General features: G+C 40.1%; 1 protein-coding gene across 2 annotated transcripts in view; it reads left to right on the top strand.

The window, feature by feature from the left end:
• The first annotated feature begins 5,876 nt into the window (after positions 1 to 5,876).
• MED13 (mediator complex subunit 13) overlaps positions 5,877 to 18,846 on the top strand; it is a 95,682-nt gene continuing 82,712 nt past the window's right edge. For both annotated transcript variants that reach the window (XM_041000802.1, XM_041000801.1), the window contains exons 1-3: positions 5,877 to 6,132; positions 7,939 to 8,173; positions 18,463 to 18,631. In XM_041000802.1, coding sequence (XP_040856736.1) covers positions 6,067 to 6,132; positions 7,939 to 8,173; positions 18,463 to 18,631 — 470 coding nt within the window. In that variant the 5' untranslated portion in view covers positions 5,877 to 6,066. The remainder of the gene's footprint in view (positions 6,133 to 7,938; positions 8,174 to 18,462; positions 18,632 to 18,846) is intronic.

Below are 18,846 nucleotides of genomic sequence, written 5' to 3'. Positions count from 1 at the left end.
AAAACAAGTCATGACAACTTTGGACACAACTCAGAATATTCGATGCAAAGAACTGAGATATTTCCTTAATTGTCCCAACTTGCTAATTTGCTTAGTTTAGAGCTTTCTTATTTCCGTATTCAGGGAAGTAGCGTCTGCACAATCACTAAATACTGTGGCTTGTAACTTCTTAGCCTTTCATTCTATTGAATTACAACATTAAACCATCAGAATGACCTTAAGAAAATCAATATTGTCCCTAGGCTCAAGACCACTCATTCTACAGTTTAATTGGTCCTTAGTTTCAGCTTTTAACTCTCTAGACTTGTGCTAGCTAACACAGTAGCCACTAGTCACACTTGGTTTTGAACACTTGAATATGGCTCATTTGAATTGATAAATGCTGTAAGTAAAATATACATAGATTTTGAAGTTCTGGTTAAAAAAAGGAACACAAATTATCTCAAAAATTTTTTTTAGATTTACATGTGTGAAAGGATATTATATATGTGTGTATCATGTTAAATAAATGTATACCATTAATTTAATCTATTTTTAATTTTTGTTGTGGGCACTAAAATATTTCAGATAACATTTAGTTCCTTGTATTGCTACTTGGACAGCTCTGCTCTTCACATGGAGATATTTTTTCAGGATCAGTTCAGGAGCATTTCTCCTCAGGTCAGGCATCTCCATGCCATGGACTTCTCGGTCTCGGATGATGTAACTCAGCCGCTTTCTTGGAGGCCAAGGAGTAGGTGGTAAGCCGGTGCCTCTAAGATCCCATTCAGAGTAGAGTCCTTAGAGGCTGGAAGGAGGCCACTGAGTAAATCTACATTTCACAGGGCTAGCATACCAGTGGTATTGTCTGGTGAAGTGATTAAGCTGCTGCTTGGGTACATACCCCTTTGGCATGCTTGAACTCCTGATTCAAGCTACCTGCTAATGAAGCAGAAGACGGTGTCTCATGTACTGGCATCCCAGGGTTTCCCAACACCTAAGCCAGCCCTGGCCTTTGTGGACATTGAGGAGTGAATCAGTACAAGAGAGTGCTCAGTTTCTGTCTGTCATACAGACACAATGATTCATTAAAAAAAAAAAAAAAGTGAGTTAGTGTTGTGGTAAGTCAGGGTAAGAAGCTGCCTGTGATGCTGGTGGCCCATATGACATCCCCCCCACACACACACCATTTGTGTCCCAGCTGCTCCACGTCTGAGCCAACTCCCAGCCTGGGAAAGCGGTGGAAGATAGTCTAGGTACTAGAGTCCCTGCACCTGCATGGGAGATCTGGATGAAGTTCCTGGCTTCTGGTTTCAGCCTGGCCCACTCCTGGCTGTTGCAGCCATTTTGGAAATAAACCAGAGGACAGAAGACCTTGCTTTCTATATCCCTCTCTCTGTACTCTGCCTTTCAAATAAATAACTCTTTTAAAAATTCTACTCTGAAATTTAGGTGCTATTATTCCATACACATTTTAAAAATGAGTAATTGGAAGTTAGCAAGTAGGCAGTTTTCATTCCACTTGATTCAACTGTGCAGATACCAAATCTAGTAAAAACATGATCTCCTTGAATATTCTATCTTCTCTACACATGACCTGACATGCACCAGTATACGACCTCAACCATAATGGAAAAATACAAGGCTGTTCAAAAAATGTTGGCGGAAAAATGGAATGAAAATATAAGTTTATTTTGGTGCAAAAATTCTTTGAAATCCACGTATAGTCTTTTTTTTCCACATTATGTATTTTCCATAAACTTTTTGAAGATTCCTTGTATATGACAATATATTAAAAAATCTGGAAGAAAATACTTCAAAATATTAAAAGATGGTTAATTATGGAGATATATTTAAATTTTTATCTCTATATATTTTTTCTATTCCAGACTTTTGACTGTATGTGTCTAGTCTTACATTATTCCTTTTATTCTTTATTTTTACATCCATTTTGCACCTGCTGTCACACATGCCCACCCTTCACCTTCTCCAGCATCCCTTACCAGGGAGATACATTTGTTGCAACAGTGGGCCCACCTCCCTATCACCTGAATCCATACTCTGGTTGCTCTTTGGATATATAGAGAACACTATTTTTTAAAAAAGATTTATTTTTTTATTACAAAGTCAGATATACAGAGAGGAGGAGAGACAGAGAGAAAGATCTTCCGTCCAATGATTCACTCCCCAAGTGAGCACAATGGCTGATGCTAAGCTGATCCAAAGCCAGGAACTTCTTCTGGGCATCCCACGTGGGTGCAGGATCCCAAAGCTTTGGACCGTCCTCGACTGCTTTCCCAGGCCACAAGCAGGGAGCTAGATGGGAAGTGGAGCTGCCAGGATTAGAACCAGTGCCCATATGGGATCCTAGGGCATTCAAGGTGAGGACCTTAGCCGCTAGGCCACACCACCGGGCCCCTGAGAACACCATTTTGACAGAAGGAATGTGGTTCCAGAATGCTCTGGGTAGGCCAATACTGCCCTCTTCTCATCACCTCCTTCCCATGTTTCCATTCCACTCACTGTTGCTTGGCAGTCTCCTTCCACATGGCTTCTCTATTTTTTCCCCTCTCAGTGTTTTTGCATCTGCTTTCTCCCATCCTCCATTCCTTCCTCCTCATCGTTCCCTTTCCTCTTTTTTTTTTTCTTCTTCCTCCTCCTCCCTTTACCTCACCCCTTCTCTTTTCCAAGGTCTTCCCAGCCTTCTTCCCCCAGATCATCCTCCTTGCTTGTCTTCTCCCCTTTCTGGGGTTTTTAGAAGATCAGCATTTATAAGGAAGAAGAACCTCCATAGGTTTTAGGCTCAGAGTGGAGTCCTGGGAGGGTAAGACTCCTCAGGAGCATAGATGTGCTAGAAATCCCTGGCTGGGGAGGATCCTTCAGGCTGCGGGAGGCAGCCAGCGCGCCTTGAGGGCTTTCTGAGGCCAGCAGAGGAGCTCTAACACCATTGGGGCTGGGGACTGCTGTCTGCTGGTGCTGGCAGTCACTTAGAAAGGACGCTGACCTTAGTTGATTTGAGCTCCTGGATTGAATTAGTCCTGGTTGTATAATTGACTTTGATATGTGGCCTTTGGGTCTGAATTGGGTTTAATAAGATTTAACTGCTTCAAAGGGCTTTATAAGAATTCATTTTATCCTTCAGATTTGATTTCTGACGCTACCTACTTTGGGATGCCTTCTTGAGCTTTGATGCTCCTGCTCCAGTGCTCCCACCTGGCCATGGCTGAGACACAGTTGTACAAGTTGTCCCCACTGCAGCTCATCCTTTCTGTACAAAATCTTTCCCTGATGGCCTCCCTTCAGGACTCTTGAGGCCAGGCAGGTGTCTCATTCATGTTTGTATCCCAGGTCTACCACAGACCAGAAGCACAATTAATTGAGGCAGCAGCTGCTCAACAGTGGCTTTTAAAGGTTACGTTCATAGTTAACATGGAGTAAATTCTGTAGCAAACACTACAGCTACATTGTTTCACTCACTAGATACTTCAGGAGAAAAGTGCTTTTATTATCCCCCACTTTACAGTTACTGAGAGTAAAACAAATTAATTTGATACAAGGTCAACTATGAGTGATAGAATTTTTTTTTTTTTTTTTTTTTGGTTTTAAGATATAGGCTCTTACCCAACCACAGATTAAAAAAAAAAAGTTTGGATGAAGAATGCTTTTCATTTCCATGGCTGAATGAGTGACTGGAAGTATCCAACATTAATTTACAAAGAAAAGTATGGTAAGTCCTAACTCACTGATGTTTCTAAGTTCTGAATCATTTCCTCTTTCATTCTTTTTTTTTTTTAACAAGGTGCCTGCTATTTATTTATTTATTTATTTATTTTAGGATTTTCAAATTTATTTGCAAGTCAGTTACGGCGGTGGGGGAAGGGAGAATCTGCTGGTTCCCTCTCCAAATGGCCGAAATAGCCAAGGATCCAGGAGCTTCTTCCTGGTCTACCAGTGGGTACAAGAAAACAAGCCTTGGGCCTTGCTCTGCTGCTTTTCCAAGTGCATAAGCAAGGAGCTGGATAGGAAATGGAACAGTCCAGTCTCCGACTGCGCCAATATTGGAGGCCAGCATCGTAGGTGGTGGCTCAGCCCAGTGCACTACAATGTCGGCCCCCTTCTTTCATCCTTTTAAAGAAAGTTTATTTTGATTTCATCGAAAGGCAGAATGACACACAGAAACAGATTTTTTTCATCTTCTGTTGGTTTGTGCCCCAATGTCTACAAGGACTGAGAAAACCAAAACCAGAAGTATAACTTTATGCTCGGTGGGGACCCATCTGTTTCAACCATCAACCTCTGACTCCAGGAGCGCACATTGGCAGGAAGCTGGATTCCGAAGCTGAGAGGGACTCAGCTAAAAGATGTAGGAGTGGATCTAAACGGGGCCACTGGACTTGGTCCTTCGCTGTGATCCTCTCTGACACTATGAGGCAAAGCGTGCGAACTCTTCTGGCGAGGGCCAATGCAAACAAGAACGGAGTGCTTCGGAAGAAAGGGAGCTAACGTTTTACCGGTTCTTGTGACCATTCATTTGTAAATCGACAGATACGGAGCACCTGCTGCGAGCTAGAGACAGCTGCAAACAGACCCAGGTGGGCTGTCACTGCGGGGGACGGCGTAGCGGGAACCTGGAATATGCCTGACACTGGGCGAGTTGCTGACATTTCTAGGCAATCACAGCAAGCCTATGGGCTGCGGAAGGGGGTCGGCCCTTGGCCTGATACAGAAAAAGAAACCGAGGCATACGTAGGTGACTACGCACAGGCGGAATGGTTAGGATTTCCAGGCTATTAGCCACAAAGCTGTATTGTTTCCTTTCTGTTGCTTTTTTGGTATCCTAATGTTTCAAAGAGGCCGGATCCAGTCTCCATCCAGATCCCCCCACCACCATCTCCCAAGTGTAGGGATTGGCACTGCACCCCGGCAACAGCCTCGTAGAATAAATTAGAATGCCTTGGAATTTTTGCCAACGCTTTTTCTCTTCCAAAGAATTCAAACTGTTCTCCACGTAATTCTCAGAGATTTGTGAGGAGTTCCATCCTCCAGGGGAAGGATGAAGCGCCTGGGCCGCGGGTCACTTCACACTGGCCGGGGGCACCCGGTAGATGGCGCTGTCTTAGTAGCCACCAGCTGGCTGGCCCAGTCCCCTGGGCTCACCGCCTCAGCCGAAAGCTTCCCGGCCCTCCCTCACTCCCTTCTCTCTCCCCCTCCCCACGGAGCCCGGCCCACGTGACCTCCAGGCGGCCAATGGGCGAGCAGAGAGGGCGAGCTGGTCCCTGTGGCCGCCATTAAAGCGAAGGGAAAACCCGTGAATTCGGATTAAAGGGGGAAAAAAAAAAAAAAAAAAACACCGCCCGCTGGGCCCACAAAATGGGGGAGACTACGGCGTCCAGGCGGTGAGGCCGCAGGAGAGCAGACGTTAAGGCCGGCGGGGCCGGGGGTGAACGACACGAAGACACAGGCAGGGAATGGTCTAAAGCCCGCAGACACCGCCAAGCAAGCTCGGCCACTGAGGAGACTCTGGGCTCTAAGGACGTCGCCGCCGCCGGGCCGGGGGCCCTGAGCTCGGCTCCCGGTGCTCGCCCTTTCCCGCCCCGCTCCGGGCTCCCGCGCGCCGCGGGGAGGACCGTCCAGGGCTCGGACTCTGCCGCTCTCGGACTCGATTGGGGTTATTTATTGTATTAATTTATTATTATTATTATTTTTTTTTCCTTCTCTCTGTCTCGTGGAAGGAGCATATACATCGCCTCTGTCCCTTCCGAGAGGGACGAGCGTCCGCCGCGAGCTCCGCAGTCCGGCCGGCCGGGCGAACGCGGCGCGGCCCTCCCGCCTCCGGCCCTCGGCCCCCGGGCGGCTGGGTGCCGGGCCGGGCGGCGGGGGCTGCAGGCGGCGGGGGTGGGTGGGTGGGTGGGGAGGGCGGGCGGCCCGGCGGCCTCGTCTTCCACCGCCTCCCCAACCACCACCCCCCCCGCCCTCCCCGGTGTCTGTGTGTGTGAGTGTGTGTGTGTGTGTTTCTCTCTCTGGTCGGAGGCGGCGGTAATGGCGGATGGTGGGTTGTGGCGCCGGCGGCGGCTGCTGTGAGGGACGATGAGTTCCTCCTTCGTGCCGAACGGGGCCAGCCTGGAAGATTGTCACTGTAACCTGTTCTGCCTGGTGAGTGCCGGGAGGGACGGGGGAGGTAGGGGACCGGCGGCGGGGGAGGGGGCCGGGTCGGATCCCGATGCCCGAGTGCCCGGGCTAGGCCCCAGCGCGAGCCGGTGTACCCTGCGAAGCTCGGCTGCCAGCGCCGGGGACCGCGTTGGCTTCACCCACCGTCCCGGGCTCCGCGCTCCCTGCTCCTGTTTCGGACTCTTTTTTGTTTGTTTGTTTCCACCGTAGGCTCTTGTCTTCAACTTGGACCCCTGATCTGGCAGGATACTGACTTAATAATCCCCCCCCACCCCCCGCCGTGTTTCTTGCTTAACTGTTGCTTTTCTCGCGAGTGACGGTGTGTTGCTTCTTCACACTTTCCATGCGTGCCCTTACTTCCACCAAAGCCTTTGGGTCTCTGCTCCTACCCCCTCATAAACAGGACCCTAGAACTTGAGCATTAAAAACGTCTCTTTGTGATTATTATTATTATTATTATTATTTTCGTTTGGTTTGCACGAGTCAAACTGACGCAGGGTTACTTTCTTCCTTGGGTGACTTCAGAGCTTTGTGTTTAAAAAAAAAAGACGAGTAGATGTTGTTTCAGATGCCTTCTTTTTAAACTTTGAAAACAGTTTGCCATTTTGACAATTTCTAGCCATCTTGCTTTTATTAGAACATTATGTTTGTCTTGAGAGTGGAAGGACTAATGGAGGAGGTGCTGTGGTTTTGCACTAAAGGTTTCTATATTTGTCCGTTTCACTTGCTGTTTTAAGACTATGTGGAGCAGCCTACTCCTTGTTTGATTAAAAAGTCTGGGCGATTTGGATCTAGGGAATGACATCGCGTAGAATCGCCCAGGTCTGGTGGCACCCAACAGTTAAGACTTTGATAAGTATCAAGTGTCGGTAATAATAATATTGACCTGAAGTAGGCAGTAGCTTAGGTTCATCAATGACCTGAAATTTGAGTGACTTTCTTATTTTCCCCTGTACTGTGTGAAATATTAAGAGTAGATGATAGGTAAGTGATTTAAGTGGGCGGAGCACAAGTAGCTGGCCAGCGTGATCTGCCAGTCAGTCATGTTTCAGCAGTTTCATTTTTGGCACCTTATGCTTTGCATCTTTAAAAACTTAATGAATTCCTTTTGTCAGATTTCTTTCATAATACTCATTGAGGTGTTCTAATGTGCCTCCCGCTAAAAAAATACATTTATCAACATCTTGTGAGATATAGTAAGGCAAACATGAGGTTTTTGCATTTGTGTCTTCCCAACTCTGTTTGTTTATGTTACCTTTAGGACTAGATTCTTTGATGATAGCCTAGTCCAAATCTGACAGTTCTTTGTGATAATTATTTAACTTGTCCTAAGGATGTATGTGAAGATGTGACTTTTTTTTTTCTTTAAAGAATTGTTTAGATGTAACTTCAGTAAACAGGTAGAGTTTCAAGAATTAATTTTCAGCTGGAAGTTTGACACCAAGGAGCTAATGTCACCAGTTAGAAGAAAACTTAGGACAGAGGAAATATATACTCTGCAGTATTAAAATACAGATTTATATTTAGCATCATTAAATTTCTTTCTCCTTGGGACACATCCATTAACTTGCTATTCAGTGACATGTTGATGTTCATTTTTTTTAAGTTTTTGATTTTTTTCCCTGTAGGTTATTGGTTGTTTTATTATCAGAATCATGCAGTTTAAAAATAATTACTTTCAGTATTTTTCATTGAAAAATTGTAGTGTCTTAATGAAATGAGGTACTTTATAATGAATACTCATGACTTTCAGTGAATGTGCAATAATAAATCATGCTTTCTTTCCTCCAGGCTGACTTGACAGGGATTAAATGGAAACGATACGTTTGGCAAGGCCCAACTTCTGCCCCTATTCTGTTTCCGGTGACAGAAGAAGACCCCATTTTGAGCAGTTTTAGCCGCTGCCTTAAGGCAGATGTACTTGGTGTTTGGCGGCGAGATCAAAGACCTGGAAGACGAGAACTGTGGATATTTTGGTGGGGTGAAGATCCCAGTTTTGCTGACCTTATTCATCATGACTTATCAGGTGAAAGTAACTTACTTCTTACTGATAATGGTACTGTTGTAGAGTTTTCAAAATGTTTGTATTACAAATTAAAGGAGTGTGTGTATGTGTATTTGAGACACTGGTATGAAACCAGACAAAAGATCCGCATCCTGTTTTATCCAACCATGATTGTTTTACTTAAATGTCAATGTGTGGTTAGTTTTTAAACTGAGAGTAATTTTATCCTTTTATCACCCAGCTTCCTTCTTAATTTCTCACAGGTAGTTAGATCCTGAGGCATACATTAACCTCAGGAATATGGAGGGGGGCGGCAGAAAGTTTCTACTAAAATCATGCTTTTGAAGCCAAGTGTAACTCAAACTTTAAGTCAGTTCTACTCATCTTTTTTGCATGATTATACAGATGACTCAGGAGTATCTAGAAATGTAACTTTCTCTTGTGTTCTTTAAAGGCTTATAGTTACTTTGTTATGGTTGTTTGTGATGATGATTTTAATCAGCACATGAAGGCATATGTTAATTTTTTTATTTTTAAAAATGAGTCAGATACTGTTCCATTAAGGATTGTATTAATATGAGACAAGTGCCAACTCTTTTAGCTTTTTTATAGGCTGAGGAAGCATAATCTAAAAGGTTACACAGAAGTAATTTTATTGTGAGCAAATGTTACTTTCCTTTAGACTAAAAGCTACCTTAGAGAAGCTGTAGCTAGCTCTTCATGTTATAACCAAAGTTTGGATTTTATTGTTAGAGTCAGTATTAAATAACTTTGATGATAGGAATATAAATGATTGGTTGTGTTGTATTCCACAAAGTACCAAAGTTTAATAGTGATCCTTGACAGGCAGATTTCTGATTTTTGGTAAAATTTTTTAAAGTGTCCTTACTGTAGTCCAAAGTTCCTGTTACAATCCACTAAATATAACCATCCAAAATAGGGTTTGTTTTATTCTTGGATGAAATATAATCCAGATAGCTGTATATTACACTAGTGCTTTAGACCAACATTATGTAGGAATTTGTGTCTTTGTTTTAATAATTGCTTTTACCTTCTAATGAATGTACTACCTCCTCTGCAGTGTTAATTAGTTTTGAGAGTAATTGTAATTCTTTGTGATAAGGCTTTCCAGTTTTCCTAATATGCTTGCTTAGAGAATCTAGTCCTTAGTTCTAAGTACATAAGAGTTCTGAACTTCTGAAATGTGTTTATATGTGTATATATATTTATGCCTGTATATATAGTGTATGTATGTGTGTGTGTGCACATGTGTAAGGATTTAAAAATCCCTCTAGGTTTTAGAAAGGTGATACTCTCTAAGTGTTGTACCAAAAGCAAAGCCTGCCAACTTACTTTTTCTTTCATTGACTTGGGTATTCTTGAGTAATTTTAATCTGTAAGTGATCATAAGAAAATCACCTTACTGGGGATTTTTGTATAGTTATTTAATTTTGTAGATAAAACTAAAGTGTTCATACAGCTTTACTTTTTGCTAAAACATTATTGATAAAATTGTAATACTGTCCTTGTTAGTTTTGACTATTTTAAGATTTTGAAGAATCTGGAACACTTTTTCCCCTAAGATTCCATGAAATACTGTTTTTAAAAATGAGAAATCATTTTAACAGATGTATATAGTAGTTAGTTTTGCTGTGTTAGGACTAATATTTTTAAACTGAAGAGCCTGTTGGAGATAGATCAGAGCTGTTTTGATGTATGCTAAAATACTATACTGTTTGTTTTACTTTTTGTTAAGTTTTATGTTATCAAACCTGTTTTCTCTGCTGCAGCTTGGTTATGTTTCAAAAAATGTAGTTAACTTTTTTCTTCTAGTTATCTTTAATTTTTAGCATAATTTGTACAAATGGTAGTACATGTGCTTTACAGTAATTATTAATCGTGACTGATAAAGGTAATTTGGGGAGATTAGGTTTTTATTGTCAAACTTTGCTGAATGCTATTGAGTAGGAAATAATTTCTTAAAAGTTATCAAAGTAGAAATGACTGAAATAGTAAACCAAAATAAAATTAAGAGCAGTATGTAATCATGTTCCAAAGCCTCTCCTATAATGTTGTTGTTTGCATAAAGCATAGTTAGTGGTATTTAGATATATAATGTTTTAGCTTTTTTTTTTTTAAAAGAAAGCCTGTCATTTACTTTAGCGTGTTATTAGTTAAATCAGACACATCTTAAAGAATAATAAGGTCTTTTCAGATGGGCTATATTTGTCCTGCCCTTTCCTTTGCTCCAGGGACACCGTCTGCCTCCCTTTTGGGGTAATTAGTCTGCCTCTGTCTCTCTAGCTAACCCCTTTTTCATTCCTTCCCATCTGTGGCACTCTGTTCCCTTCTTTTAATCTCCCCTGAGAAGAGAGCAGCTGGACAGTGGGGGTGGCATCAGCTGCAGGAGGCAGCCCGGAGTTCCAAGTGGAGGTGTAGCACTCAGGGAAGGCGAACCGGAAGGACCCAGGTGGTAGCTGAAAAGCTGGTTAAATTAGCTTGGTCCTGCCCTTCATAGTATCCTGTTTGGTTTTGTGCCTACCATATCTTGTTACTGAAATGTTTGTGATCATGGTGGTAATATTTGCCTACTTTTTTTGTGGTTAGAGAGGAAAGCTATTTCTTTTTATAAAGATTGGAATTTTCTTATTTAGCACAGGTAGTCAGTCACAGAACTACAGAGTGTCTTTACTTAATCCTCTGACCTGCTTGTCATCCATCGTGGTTTTGTTTGTTTAAAAAAAAAACATTTTCTTTTGAAAGGCAAAATTGCAGAGAGAGAGAGAGGTAGAGGCAAAGAGAGCGATATCTCTCATTTGTTGATTCACTGTTCCAAATGGCTCCAGTGGCCAGGGCTGATCCAGGCCAAAGCAGGGAGCTTCACTGGGCATCTTGTATTGGTAAAGGGACCCAAGTACTTGGGCTGTCTTCCACTAATTTCCCAGGCTTATTAGCAGGGAATTGGATCAAAAGTGGAGCAGCAGGGATATAAACTGGTGTCAGTGTCAAGTGATAGCACAGCTTAACCTCTGTGCCATAATGCCAGCCAGCCTCATCCATAGTGTATTTTTTTTTAATTCTTATTTTTTGTTTTACAGTTTTGCAGGCATAGGGCTTCTTCCTTCTCCCACCTGCATTTTTAAAATAAGGTAATAACTAGGATAATGCTAGATTTAGTTTTTTAAAAAGTTGCAAGGTTAGTATGAAGAGTTCCTGTGCACTGTCATTTTGTTTACTATATTGTTAACATGTTTTATAGAATGAATCGTTTTTCTAAGTATTTAATCCGTTATTACTTAAGGTATGTGTATACTTTATTTGGCTGGCCTTTATTTCACCTAACATATTTTTTTTCTCCTGGGAACTCATCCAGGAAACAATATTACATTTAGTTGTGTTGTCTCCTTAGTCTGTGGTAGACTCTGACAGTTTCTAAATAGACAATTATTATTTTGACAGTTCTGAAAAGGCTGGTCAGTTTCATAATGCATTTTAAATAGAATATAAACTTTTTTTTTTTTGGTACAGATTTATTTTTATTTGAAGGGCAGAGTTACAGAGAGAAAGGAGACGGAGAAATAGCTCGACTGGTTGATCCCTCTGTTCATTCATCCGTCAATCCACTGACTTACTCTAATAGGTGTAATGGCTAGAGCTGAGCTAATCTGAAACCAGGAGCCAGGAGCTTCCTCTGAGTCTCCAAAATGAGCGTTTAGGGGTTCGAGCTGTCCTTCACTGCGTTCCAAGGCCATAAGCAAGGAGCTCGATCAGAAATGGAGCAGTTGTGACATAAACCCATGCCTCTATGGTTATGCTGGCACTGTAGATGGAGGGTTAGCCTACTACACCAGGGTGCTGGCCTCTTATCTAACTGTTAATTGATTGGTGAACATCGATTACAATAAACAAGTAAGACTGGGCATAAACTTTAAGCTTTCATTTACTCATCCTGTAGCAGTAGTCAGTATTACTTAGCAAAAGAGTTTGCAAAACCTGATAATTTTGAGTCAGAATTTGCTCTAACTAGTATTAGTCTAATTGCAACATTTGAGAAAGATGTTAATTTAGAAAATCTCTGGCATGTCAGCCAAACATTAATGTGGGTTTTTTGTTGTTGTTTTGTTTTACCTTTTTGCTTTTCTCTATCAGAATGGATAATTTTATGTTGATGTTGTTATTTTAGTTAAAAGAGCAAGCTAGCTCCCACATACTGCTTTACTCCTTAAATGCTTGTAATAGCTGGTGGCGGTCTTGGTCACAGCTAGGAGCTAGGAACTTGATTGCATGTTCTTCCTGGTTGGCAGGTTGAGCCATTCCTGCTGCCTCCCAAGGTCTGCATTAGCATGAAGCTGGAGTCAGGACCTGAAGCGGGTGTTGAATGCAGGCACTGCAATGTGGAATGCAGGCTGTGGGAGCATGTTTTGCTGCTTACAGTATATCCTGCTCTACCCCTAGTTTTGTAGCAAACTGCTTAGTGGTTGTATGCTAGTGGGTATACATGCAAAATTGGTGGTGGGATAATCTTAATGTCTTTGATCAGAAGTCTATATAATAAGGCAAGAATTTGATCTAGTGTTTAAGATACACCCTATGTCAGAGTGTCTTGGTTTGAGTCCTGGCTCTGCTCCTAGTCCTGCTTTCTTCAAGAGTACTCACTCGTAGCAGCATAACTTGAGTCCTGGTTACCCATGTGGAAGGCACCGATCGAGGTCCTCCTGGATTCCACTTGGCCAGGTCTCTGCCTTTAAGGACATTCAGCGAGTGAACCAGTAGGTGGGAGATTACTGTGTCTTTGTCATCTCTCTTCTCAGCTAAATGTATAAATATTTCCATAAAAATCTGTACAGTAAGACTTACTGGTTCTTTTAAGTGTACTGTTTTTGCTTCCATGCAAAAGTTTATTAGTATTGTTCTTGAGAGTTTTCTGTGTATTTTTATTCTGTGTCGAATCTTGAAAATTTTTTCTCTCATTTTTCTTTAAAATAAAAATAAAAGCAGAAACTTTCATTTCCCAACTTTGATGTCATAAAAAAATATAGTAAGTTAGACTTTGATGAGACTGAGAAAACTGATACCTTGGGAACTGAAAGTACAGACTCAATCGTAACTAAAAATATTCGTTCTTTTACTTGGCTTTTAAGATCAGTATACTAGATTTTGGAAGCATGTCCAAGTGCTTTGTATCAGAATTTCATCATAGTGAATATAGCACAAAGCAAATGCACTATTGTTCTGAATTTAATTTTTGATGGTTTCATTGAAGCATATTAATCATGATGGTCTTTAACATTAAATGACAATTTTTAACAGGATCAACAAATAGATAACCAACAGTTAAGTGTGGGATTCTAATGCTAGCCAAGTTAAAACATTGTTTTGTAACCATAGAGATTACAAAAAATTAATTCATTTTTTATTATCTGTTAATGAAATTTTTAAAACAATGTTCTTAGTATTGCTAGTTTTCTAGGTGATCAGTTCACTTGCTATATTTTTTCTGTTGACTACACCTTTTCAGCATTAAATTTTGTCTTAGAAGATTTCAAATCAAAAATTGACAACATACTAAGCTGTTCTTTCAAAAGGTTTATATGTTCATTCATTGGACGTGCAGAGGGGGCAGGGAGATGGTATGTTCCATTGGTGCTTTACTCCCCAATTGGCCATAACGGATAGACTGTTCCAGGCTGAACTCAGGAGCCCTGAACTTCATACGTACGTGAGTTCTGTCACCCAAGTACCTTTTGCTGTCTTTCACTGCCTTCCTAGGCACATCAGTGGGAAGCTGGATCAGAAGTAGAGCAGCCATTACCTGAACCTATGTTCTGATATGTGATATATTTTTTTTTTATTGCATTTAATTTTATAACAACATTTCATAGGCTCTGATGTTCCCCCTTCCTCTCCCCTTGCCCTCCCTCCCATGGTGGATTGCTCTACCTTGTTGCAGTATTACAGTTCAAATCTAGTCTTGTTTCTTTCAGTGCAAGCATGTGCCTTGCATAGTGTCCAGTATCTTATTGCCCAGCTGAATTCAACAGTTTCTTGAGGAGATCAACTCTGGTCTGGAGACATAGCTGGCAGATTATCGTTCCGACCAATTAAATGTCATAACATAACATCAACAACCGTTTCCAACATTATGGGGTTAACCGATATGTGATATTGTTGCAAATCCACTCCACACCCATGCTGTTTTTAAAAAAGATTTACTTTATTTTTATCAGATCATATTTACAGAGAGAAGGAGAGACAGAAAGAAATATCTTCTATCTGATGGTTTATTCCCCAAATGACCACAACAGCCTATCCAGAGCCAGGAGCCAGGATCTCCCACGTGATTGCAAAATCCAAGACTTTGAGCCATCCTCTGCTACTTTCCCAGGCCACAAGCAGGGAGCTGGAAAGGAATTGGGAGCAATTGGGATATGAACCCATGCCCAAATGGGATTCCAGCACGTGCAAGGCGAGGAGATTGGCCACTAGGCTACTGTGGACCCTAAAGATGTCAATTTTAAGAAAAAATTTTCAGACTCTTAAAATGATGCTCTTGTTGATGATTTGAAAACTTTCAGGCAAAATTCAACGTATGTTTCTCCTTTCCCTAGCAATTACTTTTTCCAGCATCACCTCTCACTTCCTAGTAATTTTTTTTAATGCAAAATTGATATCATTCACAAACTTTGAGTTTATGATAAAAAAAAAAGAAAAAAATTGATTAATGGCTGTATCAACCATTTTTGACTTTTCCTCCCCTCTTCAGTAAAAAATTATTTGGATTGTTTAGCACGTACCTTCATACCACCATCTTCTGTATCCTCAGGAAAAACTATGTTTATCAAATTTAGTATTTAAATTTTAGTGATATTTTCTGCAAATTTTTGGTGAAGATTCTCGAGTCACATTGAAGATTGAGAGTTCTAAAGTTAAAACAACAGAAAAGTACTAAAAATGTTGAATTGAGGTTCTCTGGGGAAAAAGCAAAAAGAGGAAGAAATTTTTTAATTAAGCAGACTTTTTTCATTAGGCCATCACTGATTAAGCTCAGAAGAACTGAATGAAGGTTTGGTTTGCCCTGCATTCCTGTCTCTGTCCTCTTCCTATTTTAAAGCTGGTATTGAGATTCAAGGACCATTTTAATTAGATTTGTGCACTACTGTCTTAAAGTTTTATTTATTTGAAATGCAGTCAAGAGAAAAAGAAAGATCATGTATCTATTCCTCACTCTCAAAGGCTAAAGCCAAGAGCCTGCTCCATTCTGGTCTCCCAGTGGGTGGCTTCTTGCCAACCATTCAAGCAGTTCTGTGCCTTCTCAGGCACATTAGTAGGGAACCTGATCTGAAACTGTTGTGAGTGTCCTCTAAGAGGCAGCTTAACCTGCTGGTTCACAGTGCTTACCTATCACTTAGTCTTGAGTGGGTTGGCATTATTACTTCACTTTCTATATTTCTGAACAAAATAAGTAAGAAATGTTTTTCTTAAGGTTATTGCAACATCGAAGTTAGAAGATTGGCTCAGTAGACTTTTTCTCCGTAACACACTTCCTCTGCTTCCCCTTCAACACTGTTAAAATCAAACCAACATCCATTTCATTGACTTATTTTCTCAGCATTGAAAAATGAGGTTCTGTCACTTTAGCCTCATGATTGCTAACCACTTTATGTATAGCTAAAGATAACATTTCAGAGATTTATTGGCTTAAAAAAAACCACAGTATGTTGTCTGTACTTTTTTTTATATATACAACTTCTGTTTAATCTTAATGAGAATTGTGGGCATTTGAGGCAGAGACTCAAGACTCACTTGAAGTATGTAGTTCATCTTAATTTGTCTAACAGTTTCACAGTAATGAGGGAGAAATACTTTAAAATACCAATTACTTTTCTAAGCTAGATTTAATGTTATATTACTAGGATTAAAATGAGTTTTTAAAATAAACCATGAAACTTCATAATTTTATCTGAAAATTAATAGATTATGTTACACATTTTATTGTTCCAAAGATTTTTAAATTTACAGTGTTAGGAAGAAGACAGATTCATTCTTAAATTTTAAGTTTTGGTGTTTATAACTGTATAGCTTTGATGTGTGTGATAGAAACTATATCTTGGATCTTTGAAGCTTTAAAACTTGCATGTGGTTAGGAAAAATATTTGGAAATGGCAACTTAAGATAGATGTTGAAGCTACTGTACTTGAAGGGTAGACTTTTGGTGTGAAAGATAATAAGAATAAAGCGTAGAAGATAAATCATAAAGATCTGAAGAAGTGAACAATTGGGAGATACCCCCAACGTACTTCTGCCAGAATTAGGAACATGTGTGGTTGTGTAGTAAGGCACATAATTTAAGTTAAATATCTTAATGTGTAAACTATTTAATTTTGAAATAAGACCTCATAAAGCTGAGAGAGGTTGATTGTGAAAAGTTCTTTTTTTTTTCAGTGTCACAAATATGCTTATGATCTAGAACTTTAGTTAAAATGAAATCACTGTTACTTCCCTTTTCTTTTAGCTTAATGTTTTAATAGAATTAATTCAGTGAATGTTTTCGCTTTAAATGAAAGTGTACAAAAATATCTCCAAGAGAATGAAATTGAAGATGTGCCCTATTTGATTTTTAAAATTGCTTCACATATTATCTGTTCTTAAATGGGTTTACCTTATCATAGGGAAAAAAAGTTGCTTTGAAAGACGTATAATTTACAACGCTTGAAAGAACAGTGTGAAATTGACATTAACCTTTGTAGTGGTACATGGTTTCTAGTGCAGTTAAAGTCCACTGTCATTAGGCTTTTTTAGTTAATGTTTATTCTACCCATTTGTGTTTTTAGGTTCTGAATGTGAACTGTGTGTTACTCTTAACACATGTCTCCGCTTTTATTGAAAAGCTGGTGTATCTGTTTTCCTCTGAGTAGTAATCTATGTATACATTTTTAGTATCGAACTGAGAAATGTATTGTCATTTCTCCTACATAAAAATTGAATTGGAAGTGACTTATGTTTAGGAAATAGTTATAAAGGGATATCAAGTTAAAGAAGGATATGTAATAATATGTCTATGTCTGTTAAGGAACTTAAAATATTAGACTCAAAGTTGAGATTCTTAAGTGGTAGCTATCATTATTTGGAACAAAATTTATTGTGTACTCTGTTACAGATGGGAAATAAAGAGCTAAGCTACATTCATATATCCCAAAATGACTGTTAATCTTGCTGGTATATTAATTTGGAATGATTAATAGATTTGTTGGCAAAAATTAGCCTGCATAGTTAGTGAAAAAAGTTGTAACTCTATATGACAGAAGTGCCATTTAAAATTTTTAAGTTCTTAAATTTTAAAATACCTTCTTCACTAGAGGATCCTATACTGCATAGTAACCATAGGACTGGTTTGTTTGAAAGGAGATCTTAGGTGGCTGATAACGTGCTGCTTTGTAGGCTCTATGCCAGTAGCTTCCTTTTTATTCATCACTTAGTTTTATAGTTGAGCCATAGATTAGAATGCCGATGGACATGAAATATTTTGAGCTTAATTATTAACTGGCTGGTGCAGGGTCCCAAGGCTTTGGCCCATCCTTGAATGCTTTCCCAGTCCACAAGCAGGGAGCTGGATGGGAACAGGGCCATTGGGACATAAATTGGCACCCAGATGGGATCCCGGTGCGTGCAAGGCAGGGACTTTTAGCCATTAAGCTACTGTGCCAGGTCCCAAAATCTTTATGTTTATGTTTACCTTTTTCCTTTTGTTTACTACCTTTTTATATGATAGAAAAAATAATTTTCACATAGTTTGATAGAATGCACTGACAGGTCTGATTCTTTGTGGAATAACTTTGAAATATGTTTTAATATTTAGAGAAACATTGAAGTATGTGTAGCTCAGTAATGCTGAGCTGAAGGTTTTTTTTTTTAACGTTGTTGATCCACTGGAATGACAGAACGATCAGGGATTGCAGAGAGAGAAGTCTTCTAATCTGCTGAAATACTCCCCAAATACCTACAACAGCCTGGACTTGACCAGGCTGCAGATAGGAGCCTGGAACTCCATCCAGGTTTCCCACATGGGTGGCAAGAACCGAAGAACTTCAGTTATCACCTACTGCTACCCAGCATGGCTTAGCAGGAAGCTAGATGAGAACCTGGGTAGCCAGGACTCAAACTTAGCACTCTGCAATGTTACTTGAATGTCCAGTAGCAGGTTAACATGCAATACCACAGCATCTTTCCTGTTTAATTGGTATGCAGTTTAAATTGTCAACATTTTTACTTGGTTCTAAATACAGTGCCGCTACTTTCTTTTTCTCTTTTAGAAGAGGAAGATGGAGTTTGGGAAAATGGGCTTTCCTATGAATGCCGTACTTTGCTTTTCAAAGCAGTTCACAATCTGTTAGAACGGTGTTTAATGAACCGAAACTTTGTAAGGATTGGCAAGTGGTTTGTAAAGCCTTATGAAAAAGATGAAAAACCTATAAATAAAAGGTAAGTATCTTAAACTTTGAATTTTCACTTAGATTTGTTAGTTCTTATGACTTCACAGAGAATATGGAATGAAATAAGGTAATACATCCCAGACATACTTTGGAGGTTAACTTTGGTGAAGAAGAGTATTCAGCTTTCTTTGTTTCACTCTTCCCTTCACAGAGTCTGAAGATTATGTTACAATGTAAATAGGCTGTATTTTAGTGTAGTGGCCT

Source organism: Ochotona curzoniae, unplaced genomic scaffold (genome assembly GCF_017591425.1).
Source record: "Ochotona curzoniae isolate NIBS_2020 unplaced genomic scaffold, NIBS_Ocur_1.0 scaffold_2453, whole genome shotgun sequence".
In the NCBI taxonomy this organism is placed as follows: Eukaryota; Metazoa; Chordata; class Mammalia; order Lagomorpha; family Ochotonidae; genus Ochotona; species Ochotona curzoniae.
Note: the sequence above shows the minus strand (reverse complement) of the source record. Positions and strands in the feature narration are given on the sequence as shown.